At 37.2% G+C, this 24,551-nt stretch overlaps 2 protein-coding genes across 4 annotated transcripts in view; one reads left to right on the top strand and one right to left on the bottom strand.

Moving 5' to 3' along the window:
• cog5 (component of oligomeric golgi complex 5) overlaps window positions 1–24,551 on the bottom strand; it is a 244,452-nt gene that overhangs the window by 178,097 nt on the left and 41,804 nt on the right. The gene's annotated exons all lie outside the window — the stretch shown is intronic.
• Window positions 7,304–13,493, top strand: gpr22 (G protein-coupled receptor 22). 2 transcript variants are annotated; one of them, XM_016994006.2, is made up of 3 exons: window positions 7,304–7,743; window positions 9,031–10,048; window positions 11,949–13,493. In XM_016994006.2, exon 3 carries the CDS (start codon window positions 11,957–11,959, stop codon window positions 13,226–13,228), a length of 1,272 nt encoding a protein of 423 aa, XP_016849495.1. In that variant the 5' UTR covers window positions 7,304–7,743; window positions 9,031–10,048; window positions 11,949–11,956; the 3' UTR covers window positions 13,229–13,493. The 2 variants fall into 2 exon arrangements, with proteins under 2 accessions (XP_016849495.1, XP_008109788.1); XM_008111581.3 differs by having other exon boundaries at window positions 7,305–7,743; window positions 11,902–13,493.

The following is a 24,551-nucleotide window of genomic DNA, read 5'->3' as shown; positions in this document are numbered from 1 at the left end:
CATCCATGAACATCAGTATTTCAGATTTTTCTCTATCGAAGGAAACATATTGGAATGTCACGCCTCCGTCTGGGCCCATCCACAAAACATCTCATTAACTATGTACAATATGCAAATGCACGACATACATTTATATATTAATTTACTAAATTTATTTATTTATTATTATTATTATTACTATTATTATTTAACTGTCAGTTTAACTGTCACTCCTGAGGATGTGTGGTTGGGTTATTATTATTGGATTATTTTTATTCTTATTATTATTGCTAATTGAGAGACCATGAAGGCCAGTCATATAGAAAAGGAGGGTGACTTTGTTTTTGCCGTCCTTTTTCCCTTGGCGCCTGGCCAATGGCCTTTTCAACCGGTACCGTGGACTTCATCTCCCAGAATCCCTGGCCTTTGAACCATCCACGAGGGTTTCTGGGAGTTGGAGTCCCGAACGCCATCCATTGGCATTGCTGGAAACCGCTTGGGTCTTCAACTCCCAGAATTCATAGCCATTGAAGAAGCTTGCAAGCGTTTCTGGGAGTTGGAGTCCAGAATGTTTTGCTGGCTGAGGTCGGAGCACAGCCACAGAGGGTGGTTTTCCTCTGTCGCCATCCTGCTGCCTTGGGCTTCCGAGCGGCTGCCCTTTGCAGGAGGGAAAGGTGGAGGAAGGGTTTGGCTGGGCCTGCTGCCTGAGAAGGGAGGCGAGGCCTAGCCAGGCGCCAAGCACTGGCCTCACATAGGACGCCGTCCCAGGAAAGAGATGCCCTCCCGGGAAGGGGCGAGGAGGTAGCGGAGGAGGGCGGGTGTACATGGATATGGAGATGTGTGTGTGTGTGTGCGTGTGTATGTATGTCGGCTGTTGGGGAAGGGCGGAAATTGAGGCCTGGATGTGCAGCGGCCGCCTGGAGCCTCCGTGGCCTTTCTGGCTGCCGGGGAAGGCGGCAAAGTGTATGGGTCCGTGGGGGGCACCTGGAGGCCCGCAGAGAGTAGCCACCTGTGCTTTAAAAGTTTGAGGACCCCTGCTCCAAAGCATCAAAATCAGCAGCCATGGACATATGTGGTATCCAGAATCAAACCAATCTAGGGTCAAAAGCTATAAATCAGAATAGTGTCCAAGAAAGTGGCAGCAGGTTCATAAAGACAATCCAATAGTCAAAAAACAAATGCTTACAAGAGATGGACTGAAGTTAAATCCAGCAGTTAGCTTTGAGAAAGTCCCTTGTTTGTAAAGGCAGCCAACTCAGACCATGGCCACATTCCCAGCAACATTTAAGGAGTGCTGTGTTTCTTAGAGGCTGGGAACGTGGCTTGTCATTCTGTCTGTGGGACAGTATCTGGGTCAAATGCTGACGTCTCCGCCTTCCTCAGGGATTGGGGAGATGGTCTTTCTTCCAGCACCTCTTCCTGCTATGAATCTTGTTGAAAAAGGACTTGGTTGTTTATTAGGCATTTGCTCTGACTTGAGTATGTCTGTTATATTTGCTTTGTCTTCTGAGGAAGACAAACTTGGGGAGGGGCACAAAAGGAAAGAGCAGGCTGTCCAGCTTTCTTGGGGTCTTCTGTTTGTTCCTCAGTAGGAGCATAGAACCAAACAACATAGTTTTTCCTTTTCCATTCACTTAGTTCTCCTTGATTTCATTCAGGCCTGCCAACTTAATTGTGTAACTAGGGGCAATCTTCAATTGATCTAACCAAAAAGCATATATGTTCCCCAGCAATGCTGCAGCCTCAGTCTGATGAAGTTCTTGATCCCAACCTGCCCACCCTATTTGTTTTAGTTCAAAATTGCTGTACAAGTTGAGCGTTCCTCATCCAGAATTCCAAAATTCAAAATACTTAAGCGTCCGAAATTGTTTACACATGTAGCTGCGTAAGTTTTTAGACTTGGGTCCTATCTCTAAGACATTTCATCATGTATGTATAATGTAAACACAGACATTTAAAAATTGAACTATCATTCCATTCTGTGGTGCTCATCTCAGACTATAATTTCATCACTGCTCCATTTAATTTATTCTGTCACAACTTGTGGGGCAGTTGGTTCATTAGTATAGATTTATTACACTGTGTAACAAAATTTGAAAAAAAATCTGTTCCTGGTTTGAAAGTGTTATTTCCTGTTTAACTGTGCAGTACTTACTTTGAAAGTAGTTGTTATACTGTAGAAACTTCATTTTTGTAGCTCCCACAAATTATGTTGAATTGGTTGAGATTCGATGACATATTGACTGAAAACCTATAGCAAAATGTGCTGCATAACAAAGTTTTTGCCATAGATGTGGGCAAAACATCAGGAGAAAATGCTTCTGGAACATGGCAATACAGCCCAGAAAACTCACAGCAATCCAGTGATTCCGACCATGAAAACCTTCGACAACACAACTTTGTACTTGTTTTAATGAGAAAACAATTAGGAAATGACATTTATAACCCAGGAACAAAAATCAAGATACATAGTGTCATGAGGAGCAAAGGGAGGCTGTGTGCAACGCTCCCCGTAATGGCCACCCAATGCTTGGACCATGTCCCTTTATTTAGCTGTAAACAAATAAATGTGTTTTGATACAGCTTGGTGCTTTCATTATTGCTTCTTCCCTCCATGTGCCAGTTCTCTTTTCCATTAGTGTTTATTATTTTTCAGTAGACAAAAAAAATCACTACACAAAAATTCAGAATTCCTTTACTTCTTACATAGCATGTTTAAAGTTGACTTGAACAACCAAAATGTGTTTCTAATGGAGAAAATTTACATTTAAAAGCCTGTGATTGAATTGATAGAATCAAATAACTCACACAGGACATATAGCCCTAACTTTGTTATATTCTAAGAGATTATTACATTTAGAGTTCTAGTTAACTTTTTGGTGAAAAAATTAGTGGGAATTAGTTCAAGTAAGCATAAATAAATATGCTTGATCTAAATGAACAGAAATATTTTTGCAACACTGAAATCCATTTTGCTGCCAGTATCCATTAAAATGTTGAGGCTCCGATCCAGCTAAAACTGATAATCAAGACTCTTTTTTAAAAAGTTGTGCCAATTCCAGCTGTTCATTTAACACCTCTTTGGATCTAGTTCACAGAATGTTCTACAAAATAAATAACACAACTATACAGTGATTATTGTATAATTTTACTCAACACAAAAGGAAAGCCACAAGACTGTTCATGACTGGGATAAAAACTGGTCCACATAAACACGTGTTAATCAGAGAAAGGCAATAGCCTACCACATCTAAATTTCTACTATTATTTCATTTTCTTTTAAAAGCATCTATTCTATGCTCCATGTGGATCATAAGAGTTAGAAAGCCTTGTACAAATTAGATTTCAGTCCTTGGAAAGGTCTGTAGAGCCCTTAACACAAGGTCCAAAGCACTCCACACCATATAAAAATGTCAATGTATAAATTTGGGGAGCATACATTACAAGGTGGGGGCTGTTTACAAATAGAGTACTGTTCATCAATTCACTAAAAGCAAAACATTCAATACTGAATACTGTCCTCTCGATGAAATCTGGAGACAAAACTTCTTTAAAAAACTTCTCAATTAATAGCGACATTTTAGAAATGTAATTGTACTACAAGCCTGTCAGTTATATAATATACATCTAAAATATTTATGTGTTTCACAAGAGATGACAATTCCATTCACAGTGGAGGGTACAATTGATAATCTGTAACAATGGACAGAGAAAACTACTGAAAATACTCGTTTCTCATAGTGTATTGTCCAGCATGTCTATAAAACACATAACTATATACAGTACTGCCCATTTTTCATAAAACATCTAACTTAAGACAAGAATATGACCAACAAAGTCAAGAAATGGAACGTTAGCTGCCCTTTGTCATTTCAATCAAAACCACATATAAAATGTTAGTTTTCACATTTTTTTTTCGTGTCAGGAGCAACCGGAGTTGCTTCTGGAGTGAGAGAATTGGCCGTCTGCAAGGACATTGCCCAGGGGACGCCCGGATGTTTTGATGTTTTTCCATCCTTGTGGGAGGCTTCTCTCGTGTCCCCGCATGGAGCTGGAGCTGATAGAGGGAGCTCATCCACACTCTCCCCAGGTGGGATTCGAACCTGGCAGCTTTCAGGTCAGCAACCCAACCTTCAAGTCACTTAGTCCACTACGCCATCTGGGGGCTCCAGTTTTCATAGAGTTTTATTCAACATGTCAACCTAACTATCTTCTTGATATACTAATTTTCCATATGTGCAATGAGATATCTTGCAATCTCCAAGCTGTAGTCTGAAATCCTGACTTCATATATGTTTGAATGGGATCTAAAATGGAAGTTACTAACAAGAGATCTTGTCACAATGGACCATTGACAGAAATCTCAAATTTAGGGTGCATCAACTACAATAAAGGTCTAGGAATTGGCAATATAATTGATAGTATCATAATGGCATTAAAGTGTGGCAGAAAATGGACTAAGGGACAGTTCCAGTTGCCCACTCAAAAAAGATACTGCAGAAAAGAAAGCAACGTAATGATGACATGCCAGAGGATCCTCCACATGATGAAAAATTAAAGTTCAAGGAATATCGTCGTTTTGGAAACAAGTGATAAAAAGTCAGATTAAAAGATGGCATCTCCACATTTAGAAGCAGTGTACTCTTGAGTATTGGTCAGTGAAGATCTGGACTAAGGCTCATTTTGTTATTGAGCACAGAAACAAATGTAACAAGCCAAAACCTTCTTCCAAAAAAATGTAGTGTCCTGTCTGACTTTTCTGTATGGATCCAATTGTTCATGTAAACCACTAGGTCATAAGTTTAGTTAGGGAAGCAAAGTAAAAGATTAGCAAAACACTCCCCCCCAACCACCACATTAGGTTAAATTATAGAGGAAAATATTGCATTTAAAACATGGGCACTAGTTTTGGGGAGCCTACAAATCTCTAGACCAGGGGTCCTCAAACTTTTAAAGCAGAGGGCCGGTCCACAATCCTTCAGACTGTTGAGGGGCCGAATTATCATTTGAAAAAAAAAATCGAACAAATTCCTATGCACACTGCGTATGTTTTATTTGTAGTGCAAAAACAACAACAATAACAGCAGCAGCAACAACGAAAGAAAAATACAATATTTAAAAATAAAAACAATTTTAACCAACTCAAACCAATCAGGATTTCAATGGGAAGTGTGGACCTGCTTCTGGCCAACAAGATAGTCAAGTTAATTAGGATTATTGTTGTTGTGTGCCTTCAAGTCATTTCAGATTTTGGGCGAGCCTAAGTCAGAAATTTATTATTTATTTATTTACTTACTACATTTATATCCTGTCCTTCTCACCACGAAGGGGACTCAGAGCGGCTTACAATTTATATGTATATACAATATATTATATTATTAGCATAGAACAATATTAGCATTATATATTAATATATTGAATTATACCACTATACTGTAATATTATTAGTAATATTACATGTAATATATAATATATAATTAATATTATTATATGGTATTATTATTAGTATTAGATTGTTGTTCCGGGCTTGGTCCCATGTAAGCCGCCCCGAGTCCCTTTGGGGAGATGGGGCGGGGTATAAGAATAAAGTAGTTATTATTATTATTATTATTATTATTATTATTATTATTATTATTATTACATTATAATATTACTATCAATATTATATGTATTATATTAGTAAAACTGATATAAAAATATTATATTATAAAACTGAGGGCAGGGGCCAGGTAAATGACCTTGGAGGGCCGCATCCGGCCCCCGGGCCTTAGTTTGGAGACCCCTGGTCTAGACCAACAATACTCATCTGAGCAAGCACATCTAATGAGAGTGATAAAAACCAGAAGGGTTAGGAGTTCAGTATAGGTTCTCAGAAGACATAACAGTTCTCACTATTTCCAAGGGCTTCGCCAGATAAAAACAAGGCTGATACAAGAGTGGACATTCCTAAATACGTAGGAGATTGTGATTCTGAGTGACTATTCTTCAGGCAGTTTTCCATTTCTATGAAAATCTGGCACTACTGATCTGACAATCAAAGGGAATAAAATTAAGCACTAATAGCTGCTCTCAACAACTCCCACTTATATTTGTAGATGTCGTCCCTGGAGCAAGTTTATTTTGTTCACTTTAAAACTAGCTATCTTATACATCCGTTCACGTTTATATCATTTCTATACTTTTCCAGTACTTATAGCTGTGATCCAAAGAGGATACTATTTATGCTTGCATATAAGGTCCCATGGCAACTACCAGGTCTATCTCTGCAGTTTTCATTGCTGCTATTCCCACATCCAAAGAATCAAGCCACTTGTGAAAAAGGGAGTGTGCATTCTCACTTTGTTCATGCCCCCATTAGATTACAACCTACAGCTATAATTGCATTTTAGGCTAGTGGACTTTTAAACCTAATTAAAAACATCATGAAATATTCAGTGATCTAAATGAACATTCTTAACTCAATCTAAAACAGCATCACGATTCCTTGATTTTATTGTTCATCATACAGCAACCACCTATAACATTTTATTGATAAATGGGCAAATATTAAACACTATTTATATGAATGTAAAAACACAAAGTGAGCAAAAAGAAAAAGAGTTTAAGATTGGAATCATAGGACAGTTCCTGATGTCCCCATCAAAAAAGAGAAATAAACAATCTTCATACAATTGTATAATTTGTTGCATTTCTCAATGCTAATAAACTTCATGCAACAATATTAGTCTAAACTGTCACTGACCAGTTAAACAAATTAAATTATGACTTACATAAAATAAGAACTACAATGAATTTTAACTAATATGCATTTAAATGGTTTCCCCTAATACAGTATTAGCATTCCAAAACTGCAATTTCCAATGTTTTGTATAATGAAGACAGTTTATATAAAGAAGTTGTCAAAAGATGACCTGCAAGTAAAAAGTATCAGCTAAGATTGAGTGCCAGCAGTTGCTGAACCTGGACCTCCATCAGTGGTAGACACTGAACAAAGACCCAAAAATAGAAAATATGTATATACAATATGATTATTTAAATATAATAGAGGTACCCCTTCACCTGTTTACCCTCTCTACTGTGATCTCATGTGACACACACAGTACTGTACAACCCTGAAAACATACTATATAAAATGAAAACTATAGCCAATATCCTTTAGAATTGAAGAAATGATACATAAATGACTTTAAAAAAAAAACAGCCCTTAAAAAAGAACCCACTTCTTAAAAAAAGCAAAAGATAAAATTCACTCCCATATGTATGAAGCACTGTTTAAGCCCAACATCACTGACCAATCAAAATTAGTGAATGCACTGCATCTCTCTGCAGTGAAGGGAAGCGACAAGGTAGGCTGTCATTCTGCACGAGCTGCCCAGAACAAGGTCTCCTAAGCAGCAAAGCTGCTCCGCTTCAGATCGGCCGAACCGTTATGCTGTCTCTGGAGACACGAAGCCTTCAGTATGTTAAATTACTTTCATTATGCATTTGCAGATGCTTATTGATTCTACGGTCGGAAGTGGGAGACTGCAGCAGGCTCCGAGAGCAGCACTGCATGCTGTATGCATGAGCACAACACTGAAACAATGGCACAGCAGAAATACAAATATTCATTAAGGTCCTGTTTTGGAGTGATGCTTTTCACCCTCTTTCCCCTCTACTCTGCTAACAAGTGAGAAAATGATTTTTTACAAAACAAAAGCAATGAATCCCTCCCAACTGGAACTGCTTCACCAGCTTCAGGAATGTATTCCATCCTCAATAAAGGTAAGACACACTCTTTACGACTGTACAGAGCCTCAACAGCATCTCAGAAAATATGTTTGTGATAGGGGTGGGGGGGTGGGGGGGCTTTTTGGTTCTATTTAAAATTCTGCTTTGACTTTCTGTTCTTTTGTTTTATGGCACACACAGTGTTCAAATTCATATATGTTTTATTCCATTTAAAAGGGTGAAATCCTTTCCAACTGTTTTATCTGCAAATGCATAAAATGTAGAAGATTATCAGGTTTGTGTCAAACAGCTCTTACGAGATGGCACAGCTTAAAGTTCCAGCAGATTTTTTTTTCTCAAATGGAGAATGGATTTTGTCAGAACCATTAAAAATATCAGACAGCCACATATGCCACAAATATGTTCAAGTATTCTATAAGGGATCTTTGATGTTTCTTTCTGGAGGATGGGTTAAATGACTAATCCCCAATTTTGCTTAAGGGAGAAAAAAAGACTCTTTTTTTTATGCGACTCTGAAATGCTTTGGTATCGAAGGTATTTTTGAAGAACGTGATGTAAATAAGCTTACACAAAGTACAAAATTCAAAAGGCGTGTACAAATTAGGCTAGCTATCATTCCCACGAAGCAGCTGAGTTCTTACATGGTCACATGAAATCAAGTCTCTCATTAGAGCTATATTTCATAGAATTGACGAACGTATTTTTAAAAAACACTGCAGCACTGAATTTGCTTCCCTATTACTGCTATCTTCTTTTAATGTTTCAATACCTCAAATCAAAATACAGTAGAGTCTCACTTATCCAAGCTTCACTTCTCCAAGGTTCTGTATTATCCAAGGCTAGTCATTGTTTTTGTAGTAAATGTTGCAATGTTTTGGTGCTAAATTCGTAAATACAATAATTACTACATAACATTACTGTGTATCGAACTGCCTTTTCTGTCAATTTCTTGTAAAACATGATGTTTTGGTGCTTAATTTGTAAAATCATAATGTAATTTTATGTTTTATAGGCTTTTTTCTTAATCCCTCCTTATTATCCAAGATTTTCGTTTATCCAATGTTCTGCCTGCCCGTTTATCGTGAATAAGTGAGACTCTACTGTACAGCTAAATGAAAAAAGGGGTGGGGGTGGGAGATTTACCATGTTGAGAAACAGTTAATGTTACATACTTCCTGCAAAGAATGTTTTTACATTGTCTCACAAAAGCCATATATTACACTATGCGGAACCAGACTATATCAGATGATAATGTTTTATTTATATTATTTAAGGGTCTCTGTTTTTAACAAGTTTCTTTTTCCTTTCCATGGAACACAGCATCCAATCCAGTTTGGTTACTGATGACATGAAGAATTCAGTTGCCTCGGGATATTCCTTGCAGTTTGTCCTACAAGCTTCAGGATATGCTTATAATATATGCTCTTAAACAGAGGATTTAGGGGGAAAATTATGGAATTCTATATTACCCCCTCAAATGGTGTGTAATGCACTTGTGTACACAGATGACTAAAAAGACACCTGCTCAAATGAAAGAAGATTTATTCAGTGGCTCATTGCTACAGTAAAAATGGCGAGCATCTCCTGCAAATGGATTTACAATGTAAAACCAGGATTGTGGATATGGCTGATGAACGAAGGAACATTAAGGAAAGAATTCCCTGAAAGAATGTCTGGATAACACCAACAAGCTAAAATTAAGATTCAAGCAAATCTGAATGGCTCTGCAGAATGTTATTTGGATTATTTGTAAAAAAATGACTAAAGTTTAAGGAAACTATCATAAATAGGCTGATGTAGATCATGGCTTCAAAGGAAAACATGAAAACTGCATTATTACAACATACAGTAATTTCTATGACAAATCTGCAACTTGGGAGTAATGACCAACCTATAACTCCACACTAATGACTGGAGATGAATAAAATCAGTACACACCTATAACAAGAGGATATAGTGAATTAAACTGGTTTCAATTTTTATTTTGCTATTACAAGGAGTGGGGGAGAAGGATGGTGCCAAGCAACACAGAAGAGGAAAGAAACTATGAACCACTGAGAACAGTGCTACTATCCACTGATGGATTAAAAGATCATTCTTTTTCATCGGATTCTGCTTCATGGAAATGTATTAGGAAATTAAATGTTTTTGTTTACTCTGCTGCTGAGGTGCTGGAACAAAAAGAAAACTAAAATATTCTGTCAGGCAGGAAACAGATCGCAGCCATCTCTCTGTTGCCAGGTGAAAACGCATGTCAAAATCTGTCAGTGACACCATGTATGAATTTATGACAAGCTGCTCCTGCGAGCTGAAGGGCCCTTGAGGCAACAGAAAACAGGTAGGTCAGAGGCGGCATGATCTCAACCCTGATTTAACATTTACAAAAGGAGCCCAGCTCTGGAAATGTGTGTTGTTTTAATTACCTTCCCATTTGAACCATTCTGCTTTTATTTCACCAAGTATCTAACTAATGTGATGAAGACCTGATATTTAATGTGTATGTCTAAAAGTTAGTACATGAATTTTCCTCCATTTTTGCAAGATTTCAGTTTGCATTCCACTTTAAGAATTAGCTCGGATATGGTTTGTTTCAGTTTATCAACCATGAATCTGAGATTCTTGTTAACTGGTTCAAAGGAATATAGTTCATAACACAGTCTGAATTACTCTTAACACAGGCTTGTGCCTTAAGATTCATATATCGACAGAACAAATTGTCATATAAGCTATTCCATGCTTTCATGGGATGATTGGTTGTTTTTCTATGCCGCAATTTACAAAATAAGTTATTTTCTTTAAATAAATCTGTCTGCTCATTACTGAAGAATTGAAAAAGCTTACTATTTGAAGCTTCCAACTGAAAGGACTGTTTCCGCAATTTCATTGAGTCCATTTTTAACTTTTAAAATTCCATTTTATGAAGGATAGACAGATGATGGTAATAAAACAATCAAAAGTATGTTTTTATGACAAAATCTCTTTCACGTGGGAATTCTGTACACCTACCTAGGAGTAAGACCTACTAAACACAGTGGAACTTCACAGTAAATGCACAGAATGAAACTGTCAGAATATCTACAGCAAAGAAGGTTCAGTTTTCAGAAACAGCTAATATCCCCCAAATATTTCATTCTGTAATCATACAATGCTGAGGGTGTGGTCACAGAATAAGTCATAGCACTGCAATTACTGCTATTCCACTGAACTGTGTTATTCATAACGGGAGGAATAACGTTCTTTTATGATACGTAATGGACCAATCTACCCCATAAATCATCAGCATACAAATCAAATTGAAGTCAGTCTTTGTAAATTCATGGTCATAAGTATGCATCTCACTTAATGAAGTAACAAAAAATTTTGGGATCCAGTCCTCTTACTACAGGCAGATGAATAGCACAACAATAAGAACTCATTTTTGCTAGAATCTCCTGGGATGGAAAATGCTAAAGAAATTCAATACATTTATTATATGCAGAAATAGTTTCATAATTCATAGGCTGATGTACATTCAGTTATACTCTTTAAATAAATACACTTGATTGCAATATTATGTACTCATGCAAAAAAAACCCCTATGTATGATAATAACGGCGCTCCATGCAGTCATGCCGGCCACGTGACCTTGGAGGTGTCTATGGACAACGCCGACTCTTCGGCTTAGAAATGGAGATGAGCACCAACCCCCAGAGTCAGACATGACTGGACTTAACGTCAGGGGAAACCTTTACCTTTACCTTTATGATGATACTCGAAAACACAAAGTAAATACAAGCAATTTCCAGTGCAACTATATCAGTAAAACTGATGCCATATGGTTTTATTGCCAATAGGCCTTTCAGACTAAGGTTATTAACCTGAACTTGTTAGAGGAGTAAAAAGCAATTTTTTATCCCGTTCAGACACAGTAACACACACATAAGCATTATATAAAGTTGGCATAGTTTGCACAAATCATGGAAGCTAAAGTTATGCATACAATCAGTTTTGTAACACACATTTTTTCACATTTTTTTTAATAAAGGACAGTCTTTTTTAAAACCACCCAAAATTCCTATGAGCTAAGCACAACAAATTTCCTGCATGTTAACCAAAGCAGAATGAAAATCCAAAGCTATTTTTCTGTAGATTTGCCAATTATTAACATAATCTAGAATCAAGCAGCTTCATGTCTTCTCTCTCATATTTCAGGGCAAAACAAACTTCCAACAAAAGAATGTGTTTCTCTTCCATTCCAGAAGTCAACATGCAGTCTGAATCTAACATTACAGTTCGAGATGCCATTGATGACATCAACACCAATATGTACCAGCCACTGTCTTATCCATTAAGCTTTCAAGTGTCTCTCACTGGATTTCTGATGTTGGAAATAGTATTGGGACTTGGCAGCAACCTCACTGTATTGGTACTTTACTGCATGAAATCCAACTTAATCAATTCTGTCAGCAACATTATTACAATGAACCTTCACGTTCTCGATGTAATAATTTGTGTGGGATGTATTCCTCTAACTATAGTTATTCTTTTGCTTTCACTGGAGAATAACTCTGCACTCATCTGCTGCTTCCATGAAGCTTGTGTGTCCTTTGCAAGCGTTTCCACTGCAATCAATGTATTTGCGATTACTCTGGACAGATATGATATCTCTGTGAAACCTGCAAACCGTATTTTGACAATGGGAAGGGCTGTGATGCTCATGACATCAATATGGGTTGTCTCCTTTTTCTCCTTCTTGATTCCATTCATTGAAGTCAATTTCTTCAGTCTTCACAGTGCAAATACTTGGGAAAACAAGACACTCTTGTGTGTCAGTGCGAATGAATACCACACAGAACTAGGAATGTACTACCACCTTTTAGTACAAATTCCAATCTTCTTCTTCACAGTCGTAGTAATGCTAATTACATATAGCAAAATACTCCAAGCACTTAATATCCGAATAGGCACAAGATTTTCCACAGGACAAAAGAAAAAAGCAAGGAAGAAAAAAACAATTTCTTTGTCTACACAACATGAAACCACTGATGTATCACAAAGCAGTGGAGGGAGAAATGTCGTCTTTGGGGTGAGGACTTCAGTTTCTGTGATAATTGCTCTACGACGGGCTGTAAAGAGACATCGTGAAAGGCGAGAAAGACAGAAGAGAGTCTTCAGAATGTCATTATTAATCATTTCAACTTTTCTTCTCTGCTGGACACCAATTACAGTTTTAAATACTACAATTTTATGTTTGGGCCCAAGTGACCTTTTGGTAAAACTGAGATTATGTTTTCTAGTCATGGCATATGGAACCACCATCTTCCACCCTCTACTATATGCATTCACTAGACAAAAATTCCAAAAGGTTTTGAAAAGTAAAATGAAAAAACGCGTTGTTTCAATAGTAGAAGCTGACCCTATCCCAAACAATGCTGTAATCCACAACTCATGGATAGAGCCTAAAAGGAACAAGACAATTACTTTTGAAGGCAATGAAGTAAGACAGAAGTGTTTAGTACCTCAGGTCGTCACAGACTAGATTTCAGTATTCATTATCTTTGAAGAATAAATGTGTGGAAAAGATAAATTAAATTGCCAAATGAAGATTTTTAAAAAAAAGAATGAATGAATTGGCTAGATCATAATTGTTTGACATGTGTTGAATAGATTAGGCCTGTATACTCTATTACTGCATTAGTCAAGTTGTGTGTTGCATGGCAGTTTGTTAGAGTAACATCATGGGTATATTTTGTCAATATTATGTCCTCTAATATACATCTAAGTAAATATTTTCTTAAAAAATAGCCTTAAAACAGTGTACACTTTTTAAAAAGAACCTGAGTTCCTGTAAATATATCAAGCTTTGTTTTTAAGCTTTCTGCCACAGACATAGTTGATGGGGAAGCTGCATGACATTAAGAGTTTATTGGCTCTGTTCTGACATAATATACAACTTTATGCAATGGATTCCAAACTTGCAACCAGAATCAGAAGCCTGATATTATGACTACATGTTTAGTGCACAACAGGGATGTTTACTCTTACAAGAAATATACACACATTTTAAGCCAAGGCAATAAGTGCTCTTGCAAACAGTTTTCATTTGAACCATCTTACAGGGGATTATTAAGGAAACATGAAGTAAAAACTGCAAAACACTGTTGTACATCAAAAAAATTTTTACAAAAACTTTGTATCAATTCTAAATTTCTTTAAAACTCAATTTAAGCTCACTGTGGAGCAGAAAGGCATTCTTCACACACATATTCACCAATGTTACAGTATAGAAACAGTAAGTTTCTCATGCACTGCTGAAGTGCATGTTTCCATATTCACAGCTACCCAAGATTAGAATTTAAAGTTGTTCACCTATATCCCATGGTTATAATCTCAGGCTTTCCAAAGTCACTATATAGTTTTGAAAAATAACAAGACTTTTTGTGGGATATAAACAAAATGGCTCAAGAACTCACCATGTTATGTATTCAACAAATGATGTGTATTGCCTAGTTTTCTTCATAAATTACTAGTCAGCTAAGCAAGCCCTAAATTATAATCATTCTAATTCTGTAATAACTTTTTTCCCTTCTCACCTTTTCTGAACTGTAATGTGGAATCAAGCTGTCAGATTGCTAACAACTTATTTGCACAAATGCATCACTGGACAGAACCACAAGCATTACAAATAATCTATTCAAAGCACATGTTCCACATTTGACTTCTAAGAGCCAGATATTTTCCCCAGAGAAAGTATTCAAGGGAATTTAACACTTTCTCTGGGGTGTGCACTTTCTCTGGGGTGTGCAGGATAGTATACCCAGCTTCTAATATAGCAATTACAATTTGGAATATTGTTTGGAACAGAGATAGTGGCATACACTGGAGCAGTGGTGCACAACCTATGGCCTTCCTGGAGTTTTGGATTTCAGCTCCCAGAATTCCTGACCATTAGACAAGTTGGCTTGGGCTTCTGGGAGTTAGAATCCCAAACCCCTGAAGGGCCACAGGTTGTGCAACACTTCACTGGAACAATAATGAACAACAGTTCTCCTTTATAATATTACCTACACCTTCACGCTAAATTGAGAGGAGAGAATTCTAACATTTATCTTTAGCATTCTGTTCATACCAGCTCCTTCTTGCACTAAAATACCCCACAAAATGGACAATGAAATGGAAATATTTTACATAAATTGTAAAAAATTTAAACAAATTATAGAACTGTTACTCTTTTGTAAGTTACTTCTATGATAAAAGCTCACTTTCATTCAGTTCAAGTAGAATATGACAGTGAAACTAGTATCAATACCTGCAGGACTCAAACTGACCCAACATGTGTCACTTTGTAATACCACTTTAGAGCACCTAATGTTTTCAGATCCAGAGAAAATATTTGGAGGTGGCAATATTACAACTAGAGTTTAGATTCATCCAAATTCATAAATGGGAAGATCTGATCAAGATCACCAGTGGGTTGTTGTGCATTTTCCAGGCTGTATGGCCATGTCCCAGAGGCATTCTCTCCTGACGTTTTGCCCACATCTGTGGCAGGCATCCTCAGAGGTTGTGAGGTATATTGATATCCATGTAACTCACAACCTCTGAGGATGCCTGCCACAGATGTGGGTGAAACGTCAAGAGAAAATGCTTCTGAAACATGGCCATACAGCCCAGAAAATGCACAACAATCCAGTGATTCCGGCCATGAACGCCTTCAACAACACAAGATCACCAGTGTTTTTCAGGAACATCAAAAGAGGATACTTTCTATTCTCAAGGACATTTTTATCAAGTTTTCTCTTCACTCACTTTACATTTGAGTTTTAAGATGAGTGTAGAAAACCTTATCAAATTCATGAGGTCACAATAATTCAAAAGGCAGCTTGAAGACACAGAAATGTCACTGAGAGCCTTTTGGGCCGTTCATCTGGAGGTTGGTAAAGATGCCATGTGACGGTGATGGAGTCTTTTCTTCAACTTACATGAAAGGGCTCCCAATGTGATGAACAAATAAAAACACAAAAATAAGACTCTTTTAAAGCAAATTCAAAAAACTCTTTAAAAACTTCAAAATGTAATCCAAAAGCAATCCTGTAATCCAGTTTTGAATTGTGAAAAAGTCAGAACAAGGGTTGTTAGACCTTCTATGATATCAATGAAGTGATGTAAGCCCAAAGTGACATTCCATCGAAGATTTAGAGCTTGACAGGTGACCACTTTGAGAGCTTGAAAAGAATATTAATGTGAAAAAGTGCCTCAGATTACGCCACATGCTCTATGCCATGTATTTTCATGTAAGACTCTACAGTTGTAGAGCAGATTTGCTAATGGGTTTCAAAGGGTCTCTCAAGAAAGAGATGAAAAACCGGATCCTTTGTTTTCATGAGAAGGATTCTCCTTCAGTTTGAGAAAAGCCATACTAATGTCATAGCTCATAGGAAGGGAGATGCACAATGCACAAACCTACACAGTTACGGTACTTTCATTTGCTTTACAGGGCAGTATGACTGAATGCAGATGCTGGGAATCATGCAATATCTCTGCTTAAAAGCTTCCTTGTTTATACTCCATAAAGTCAAAGGGACAGGATTGTTTGATCACATAGTAGCCTCCACCTGCTTGCTTAGGCCCAGCTTTACCTCTGTTCTGCTTCCCTAGATGCTATGCAAAAGGACAGTAACCAGTCAGTTGCAAACAATCACTTTTCCATGCAGTAGAGACATCATAATGTAAGCCTTTATGCAGCCATTTGAATTCTATCCAAATTTCAGCATGAAAACATGATGTCTTCCTCAACAAAGTTCAAGTGCCAAAATAACATCAGCACAATTTGAAGCTAACAATGAAATGATAAGTCTCAGGCTGTTCAGTGTTTGGGGAATTTCTTGTCAGTCCTCAAAGCTCTGACAAACCTCATTTGGTTGATATGCCATGTTTGGCTTCATTCATCACAACATGTGCAGAACGACCTATGAAGCTCTCCACTGCATATGTGGCAAGGTGTCCAGCTAAAAAGACAATTGCTAAGCAATAACACAAAAATATTATTAATGATATTTGCTAGGCAAGTTCCAATGCTAGCATGAAGTCAGAAATAGGAGGCAATGCATCTGAGTATTATGTTTTTTAAGAACACATTGCATTTATAAGATTAAATTATCTAGCCAGGATGGGGGCAAGTAGGGCTCAAATATATTGTTTAGAAATAAGACTTTACTTGGCAAATAAAACAGTAATTCCACTAGGTTAATAAAATTCCATATTTACTCGAGTCTAATGCTCACCTTTTTTGGCTAAATTATATTGCCAAACTTGAGGTGTGCATTAGATTTGATGGTGCATTGCAATTGTGCACATAAACCCCCCTGCGTGAAAAGGCCCAGAGAAACTTGGAACTTTGGAGGCTGAGCAGGGACGCATGGGGCACAAAGATGCTGTTCCCGGTGGTGGAGGCAACCTCAGGACTCTGTGGCACCCAGAGAAGGAGGAGGAGCGCTCGGCTAGTGACCCAATTAGTCCTGCTGCTTAGCTGTGGATTCTGCCTCCCAGAAGGTCTTCAGGGTCTCTCACCTGCCCCCCCCCCCAAGGTTTTGAAGGCCCCTTGAATGAGGTCAACTGGAAATCGTGCAAGGCTGACCTGACTAAGGGGTGTGGCTTCCCATATGGCCTCATTCATGCTGCCTGACTCCATGACGTACTATACTTGCACTGTTAGGTATGTTACATTCAAGGGCAAATTTGATTTTTATAATGTGCACCTTCAAACTTGAGGCGCATATTACATCCGATGGCACACAATATGTGAGTAAATACAGGTAGCACCAGATATCAGATTAAAGGCTACATATCAGGGTAACTCTCATTACTTTAAATCTTCTTCGTAGCCCATTCTAAAAACAGATGGTATTAAAATCATTGTCAAGTTTGAATACTTAAATCCATATGACTTGCATGAGATTCAAGTCATTTCTTAAAGCAACAGACATGTCTGTATATATATTACAGATATATGTGTTCATTTTAAAGACTAGATAGCATTCACAGCACTGGTCCACAAAGGCTGCATACAAAGCATTTATTTATTCTATTCAAAATGAAACATATAATCCGATATATGTTTAAGAGGTTACTGCAGCAAGCTAAAATAGGAAATGCATCACAATCAGTCCACAGGGTATATATGCAACAGTAGGTAGTTTAATATGTTAGACCTTTCTGGTAGACAGTCCTTTCCAGTGATACCATTGTTAACTAACGATGTGTACTGTTTCAGAAAGATATTATATTAATTTTTGAAAAACTACAACTGTACAGAAACAATGCAACTTAAGACTTTATACCTTGAATCCTAAGATATGTTAAGGAACTTTGTGAAAGGGAAGCTTCTTTTCCTCCTCCTCCTCCTCCTCCCACCTAGGACCCAAAGAGCAAACATGTCTTCCAAAAAGTAATTAAACCATGTCAGTGGCCCTCCCAAACTCAATGGGATGGAGGACACGATTAGTTGTTGGTGAAAATTTACCCAGAACTGAGCATTTGTCTGACTATTTTTGAGTGATACCGTCCTCAGCCAGCAATTCCTCCCTGTCTCCCTCCACAACTAACAATGTTGAAATAGGACTCCAATACTTCTGTGAAGCTTTTCATAATGCAAAGAGGGATGGAGAGGAAATTCTTCTTCCATGAAGCTTCTTACTTTACCTTACTATCCAAAACCTATAAATGGAATTCATACTTCATACCAAATTACATTTTTTTTAAAAACTCAGCACAGGAAACTGAATTCTCCATGCAGTGAGTGCCCATGCCTGATGGGCAATGACGATTTTCTGAAGTAGCTCTTGACATATATATAACAGTATTAAAATTAAAATTTATGAGAGATATGAGTTACTCTCTCTAAATGTACACTAATGGCAGCTCTTAAATGCTAATTAATACAATCTTATTTACATTTAGCAGAAACCTTTCAACTCTATTCACACCTTGCTCATGAAAATAATAAAGGGTCTATATAAAAGGATTAAATTGGTGCATGCTGCTGACAAAAGAATTGTAATATTTCTAGCTAATATGATCAATAGGCTCAGGATGGGTAGTGACAATTCAGTACTTCTTTAAATATATGGTTTATTCTAAATACAATATACATACATACAAAGCCATATATACATTCACACACACAAATAAAGATAATGGTTTAAATTAGGTTTCTGTGCATTATAAACAGCAAGCTGTTCAGAATCATCTGGGCTTATCTTCCTGTAAATTTCTTTGATACTATAAGGTAATTTGATACTGTAGTCTTGTCTATAACAACTGCAAGGAAAATGATGTAGCTCTGGCTACTCTTTTCTAAAAAAAAATTATAATCATGATTTTGAGTATGGATCTTTAAATAAGGACCCCCTCTCTCAGAAATACAGCATAAGAAGAAATGCTCATGCAAAGATCTAGTTCACAGGAGAGTCATTCAAAAATACTACAATATACTACCCAAAATTATGTTCTAGGGTGGACACCACTTTCTCCAAGATATCTTCCACATCCAACCAATGGATTCTAAATTGCCATAGTATGCACGCAATCACTTCTACTTAGTATTCATATAGCAAATCATAAATCACTTTTAAAAGTTTTCTTAAATTTGGGAATTGGCTCTTCATGTACTTCACAGATAGATCAGAAGTCCTTTTTGGATTTTAGTTTATGCATATCACCCTGCCCTCCACATAGATTTACCTGAAGGAAGCTGATGACAGTAGTGCACGAACTCATGCAAAAACATAACATTTTGATGATACATAGTATTTCAAGTTATAATGGTAAAAATACTTTTGACTTTTAAAGAACATTAAGTTTCATTTTATAAACAGGTATCACTTTTAGGATTTTTAACAGATTGTCAGAGACCTGCCGTTAGATGATACATTACTTAAAAACCTAACATTCTCAATCGTCAGTCTCTTTAAATGTTTGATAAATGTGTTGTGTTTGTTGTATCATTAATTTATTTCAGCATTACTTTTGCCTCAGCAATTCTGCAGTCACTCAGGGTGAAAGGGAACAATGCCTGCATCAGATAGCATGTCCTTGTTCTTCTTATCAGTCAGATTAAGGAAACAGCTGATCGCTCTTCAGTTATCTCCCTACCATCTTTAATTTAAATTTCCTGTCCTTCCATGATGGATGGGTTTAACCTGATAGTGTAAAGGCAATATTTTACTACCCAACAATATTATTTTCAGAATATTCCAAAGCTCGGCTGGCTGTTGCAAATTTCTGAGGAATAGCACTATCTCAGGCATTTCAGTTCAGAAGTATAAACATGACTGACTTACCGCCAGGTAATTGTGCCCAGGGACTGCAGTTTAAAGACAAATCAAAATCAGAATCTTTATTATGGTCACAGACCAGCACAGAAGCATTGTACATTAAAATCTAAAAAGGCTAAAAAACAAAGGTATGTTGAAGGCTAAGGCACAAAACTATTTAGAGAAGGGAAGAGACTAAAAAAGGATGGAGAAGGAGGGAGATTGATGGAGGGATAGGAGCATTTAGGGCACAAGTCTAGGGGACTGGGGTAGGAAGAACTGATTTACATTTCAGTTAGCTGGTAGTTACGATTGTTAACTGTTGGATCCAGTCATCAGTCGGCAGATTTTAAGTGCTGCTACACAAAACTTGGCAGCATTGTAGGTTATAACTAGGTTGGTATCTGAGAGCAGCAAGGTGGTGCAAAATTGTCTTCCACTGGCCCTCTCTCTCCAGGCCTCCCTCCCTCGCTTCTTTCCTTCCTCCCTCCTTCCCTTCTTGTTCCTTTGTTCATCCGTTCGTTCCTTCTTGGGGATCAGGGCCCTGGAAAAGGCAGGCTCCTCAGGAGGAGAGAGAGAGACATGGCGGCCCTTCACTCTAATTACGAGCCACCTTCTCTTCAGGTGGCTCCGGCTTTGGGCATCCCATCCTAGTAGCTCCTTCTCTCTCTCTCTCTCTCTCTCTCTCTCTCTCTCTTCCCCCACAACTTTTTATTTATTTATTTGCAAAGGAAGGCTCCCTGATTGCTGCTGTGGCTGCATGGCCGGGAAGTGTGGGCCCTGGAGGACAAATACCTGCCTGCCTGCCTGGTCTCCCTCCATTCCTTCTCCGTCCCGCCTTCATCCTGTGTTGCCGCCCCGTATTTTCCAAAAAGGCTGCCCTTTACTGCGACTCCTCCCATGAGAAGAAAAGGGGAGAGTCAGGCAGGAACTATAAGCATACACTGCCATAATCAGATGGCCATGTCACCTCTGTTGAAAAACCTCCAGAGAAAGAGACTCCACCAGACTCTGAGGCAGCATATGCCACTATCTAAAGTCATTACTGAAGGCACACAACAACAGTCCTAATTAACTTGACTCTCTCATCAGCTAAAAGCAGGCCACATTTTCCACTGAAACACTGGCACACTTATGTTGATTAAAACTGTTCTTTTTATATATTGTATTGTTCTTTCATGGTTTTTTTTTTTTGCACTACAAATAAGACATATGCAGTTTGAATGGGAATGCATTCATGTTTTTTTCAAACTATAGTCTGCCCCCCCCCCCCCAAACAGGATGAGGTACCGTGGACTGGCCCCCTGCTTTAAAAGTTTGGAAAACTAAGGGAAAGATAACTCTTGCTCTCCTAAGATTAACAAGGGAGTTAATTAGCAGAGTTTCATGGGTGCAAGAAAGACCTGGCTCTGACTCTTCTAATCTTATCATCTTAAGAGCAGTAATGCTCTTTAAGATTCCTGAGCAGCAGCTGCCAAATCAGCTATAATATTGGCAAATAATGTGCTTTTATCATTCTAGTCGATAACACCTATGCCAGGAAAACCAATGACAGCCTTTCACCTCTGACTCCTGCCAACTCCAGGTGGAATGGTGTACAGTGAGAGATGATAGAAATTGTAGTCTGAAAGATCTGGAGTTGAGTTTCTTAAGAGAAAAGAAATTCATTAATACAGTTGGATGGAGAAGTGTTCCCTCCTTAGCTTAAATCCTTGTAGCACCTTACAATTACTGTGAATCTATTTCCTAGTCAGGACAATTACATGAATTGTGCAGATTAATTTCTAAGAATGTGTCACTAGGATCAATGCAGTTAGCTAACAAACTAAATTCAATCATTCACTACAGACCCTCTTTAAATACATCAAAAGCATTGTGGCTCAATGCTACCTTCTACATTCCCCACAGAGCCATTCGGCTGCTATGTGTGGTTAAACACAGCCATCCACACCTTAAGGAACATTTATAACAACCCTCCTTTCAAACCCTTTGACACTCTCCAGTGTGAAAATGGACTTTTCAGCAGTCAAGCACAGAAAAGGAAACAGATCAAACACTGTTTTGGGATGACTGGAGAGAAAAATAAACCCAAAACCAGCCTAGAATGCCATCTGCAGTTTTAATTCAATATTAGTGATAGAAAAATTCACAAAGGATTCATTTGTTAGTGAGATATTAGCTCTCCTAGAGAGAACAGGGAACATGAAAGTAACAAATTACCTCAGTTGTGAAACATCCTATAAACCATATTTAAACACCCCACATAGCTGAGAAAACAACATATACTCGGGTAACTTCCTTCATTTAAATCTAATGTCATTTTAATCCAATACATTATATATTGTTATGCCACTGACAAGCAAAAAGGTTTTTGTAATCAGAACAATATAAACACTTCAATTGAGACATTCCAACTATGTAAATAATTGCTTGTTATATTTCATTTTTAAAATGTGATCGAGCTCTTCATAATCTGGAATAAACTCTACTCCAATGAAAGCAGAAGATAAGCATTAACATTGATGTGAAGCAACCATGAAAGATAAAGGCCAATTCTGACAAAAACAGACCTCACTTGTTTTTGTAAAACTGAGTAATTAGCAAGCAGATAATAGCTGTTTAGTAGAGATAAAACTACTTTTCAAGGAAAATTAGATAGATACCAAATAAATCCACACAAATGTACACTACCTTCTCTTCAGATTTTATAATTACATTTTGAGTAGATTCACATATATAATGACTTTTATAAAAGACATATAGGCTAAATTTTAGAGTTATATGGGCAGCTGGTATGTCAAGTGTTCAATATTATTTCTTTTCATTGGAAATGAATTAGTATGTTACACTGGCACTATCTTACTTGAAGCCAACTATTTTGGCTTTCTGAAAAGCAAAGAAAAATAAAATATTTTCTCTCTCATTAGCTTGAGTTTGAAAGATTTAATTTGTCGTAATGTGCTTGTGAATTTTACGTGGTTTAATGCATACATGGGTGCACAGGTATTATGATCCAACATTGGCAGCTTTCAATAATCTTAAGGCAACTAATAGAAAATTCTTGTTGGGCAAGATATGTGCTATTACCATCGAGGTTATGCAGTTTTCCACGCAGCTCAGGAATTTCCTTCCATGTTTTCAAGGATTCTAAAAACACCAAAGAAGGAGATCCGTGTCTTGCATAAGACATTTGTTTAGCACCTGAAATTCCAGGAACAGTTTGCATCACATATACACTTATTAGCCTTATTTGTAAGTGTTGTTTATTGTGATTATTGAAAGCCAGAGAATCCCTGGTTAAAATTCATCACTCACATTTTCAGTTAGTGGATTATGTAAGTTAGGTGCCTATTCAGCCCTATGGTGATCTCATAAATTTCATACGCTTTCTTAGGTATGGAATACTCATAAAGGACTTTGCCAGTTCCTTCCTCTAAAATGTAGCCTACAGCAACCTGCTATTCATTGGCAGTCTTCCACCCAAATAGTAACCATCACCTTTGCTTGAGGTTACATTAGGGTTGCCATAAATCACAAATAACTGGAACACTGCAACCAAGTATCCACCTGCTTTACAATGTTATAAAGCAGGGGTCCTCAAACTTTTTAAGCCGAGGGCCGGTCCACAATCCTTCAGACTGTTGAGGGGCCGGATTATCATTTGAAAAAAATACAAACAAATTCCGATGCACACTGCATATGTCTTATTTGTAGTGCAAAAACAACAACAACAACAACAATGAAAGAACAATACAATATTTAAAAATAAAAACAATTTTAACCAACATACATTTATCAGGATTTCAATGGGAAGTGTGGTCCTGCTTCTGGCCAATGAGATAGTCAAGTTAATTAGGGTTGTTGTTGTTGTTGTTGTTGTTGTTGTTGTTGTTGTTGTGTGCCTTCAAGTCATTTCAGACTTTGGGTGAGCCTAAGTCTAAAATTTATTTATTATTTATTTACTGCATTTATTTACTACATTTATATCACACCCTTCTCACCCCAAAGGGGACTCAGAGTGGCTTACAAATTATATGTACATACAATATATTATATTATTAGCATAGCACAATATTAGTATTATATATTACTACATTGAACTATACCACTATACTGTAATATTATTAGTAATATTATATGTAATATAGAATATATAATTAATATTATTATATGGTATTATTATTAGTGTTATATTGTATTAGCATTATATATTACTATATTGAACTATACCACTATATTGTAATATTATTAGTAATATTATATGTAATATAGAATATATAATTAATATTATTATATGGTATTATTATTAGTGTTATATTGTATTACATTATAATATTATTATCGATATTATATGTATATACAATATATTGTATTATAAAACTGAGGGCGGGGGCCAGGTAAATGACCTTGGAGGGCCGCATCTGGCCCCCGGGCCTTAGTTTGGGGACCCCTGTTATAAAGATTACATAATGTTTATGAAGTGCTTCAAAAACTCGGAGTTATAAGTGTGGAAATGTGTGTGTTTAGCAAGTAAGAGTTTTCAAAGCA

The sequence above is a fragment of the Anolis carolinensis genome, chromosome 5 (assembly GCF_035594765.1).
Source record: "Anolis carolinensis isolate JA03-04 chromosome 5, rAnoCar3.1.pri, whole genome shotgun sequence".
In the NCBI taxonomy this organism is placed as follows: Eukaryota; Metazoa; Chordata; class Lepidosauria; order Squamata; family Dactyloidae; genus Anolis; species Anolis carolinensis.
The sequence above is the reverse complement of the archived record's forward strand: the minus strand, read 5'-3'. Positions and strand labels throughout refer to the sequence as shown.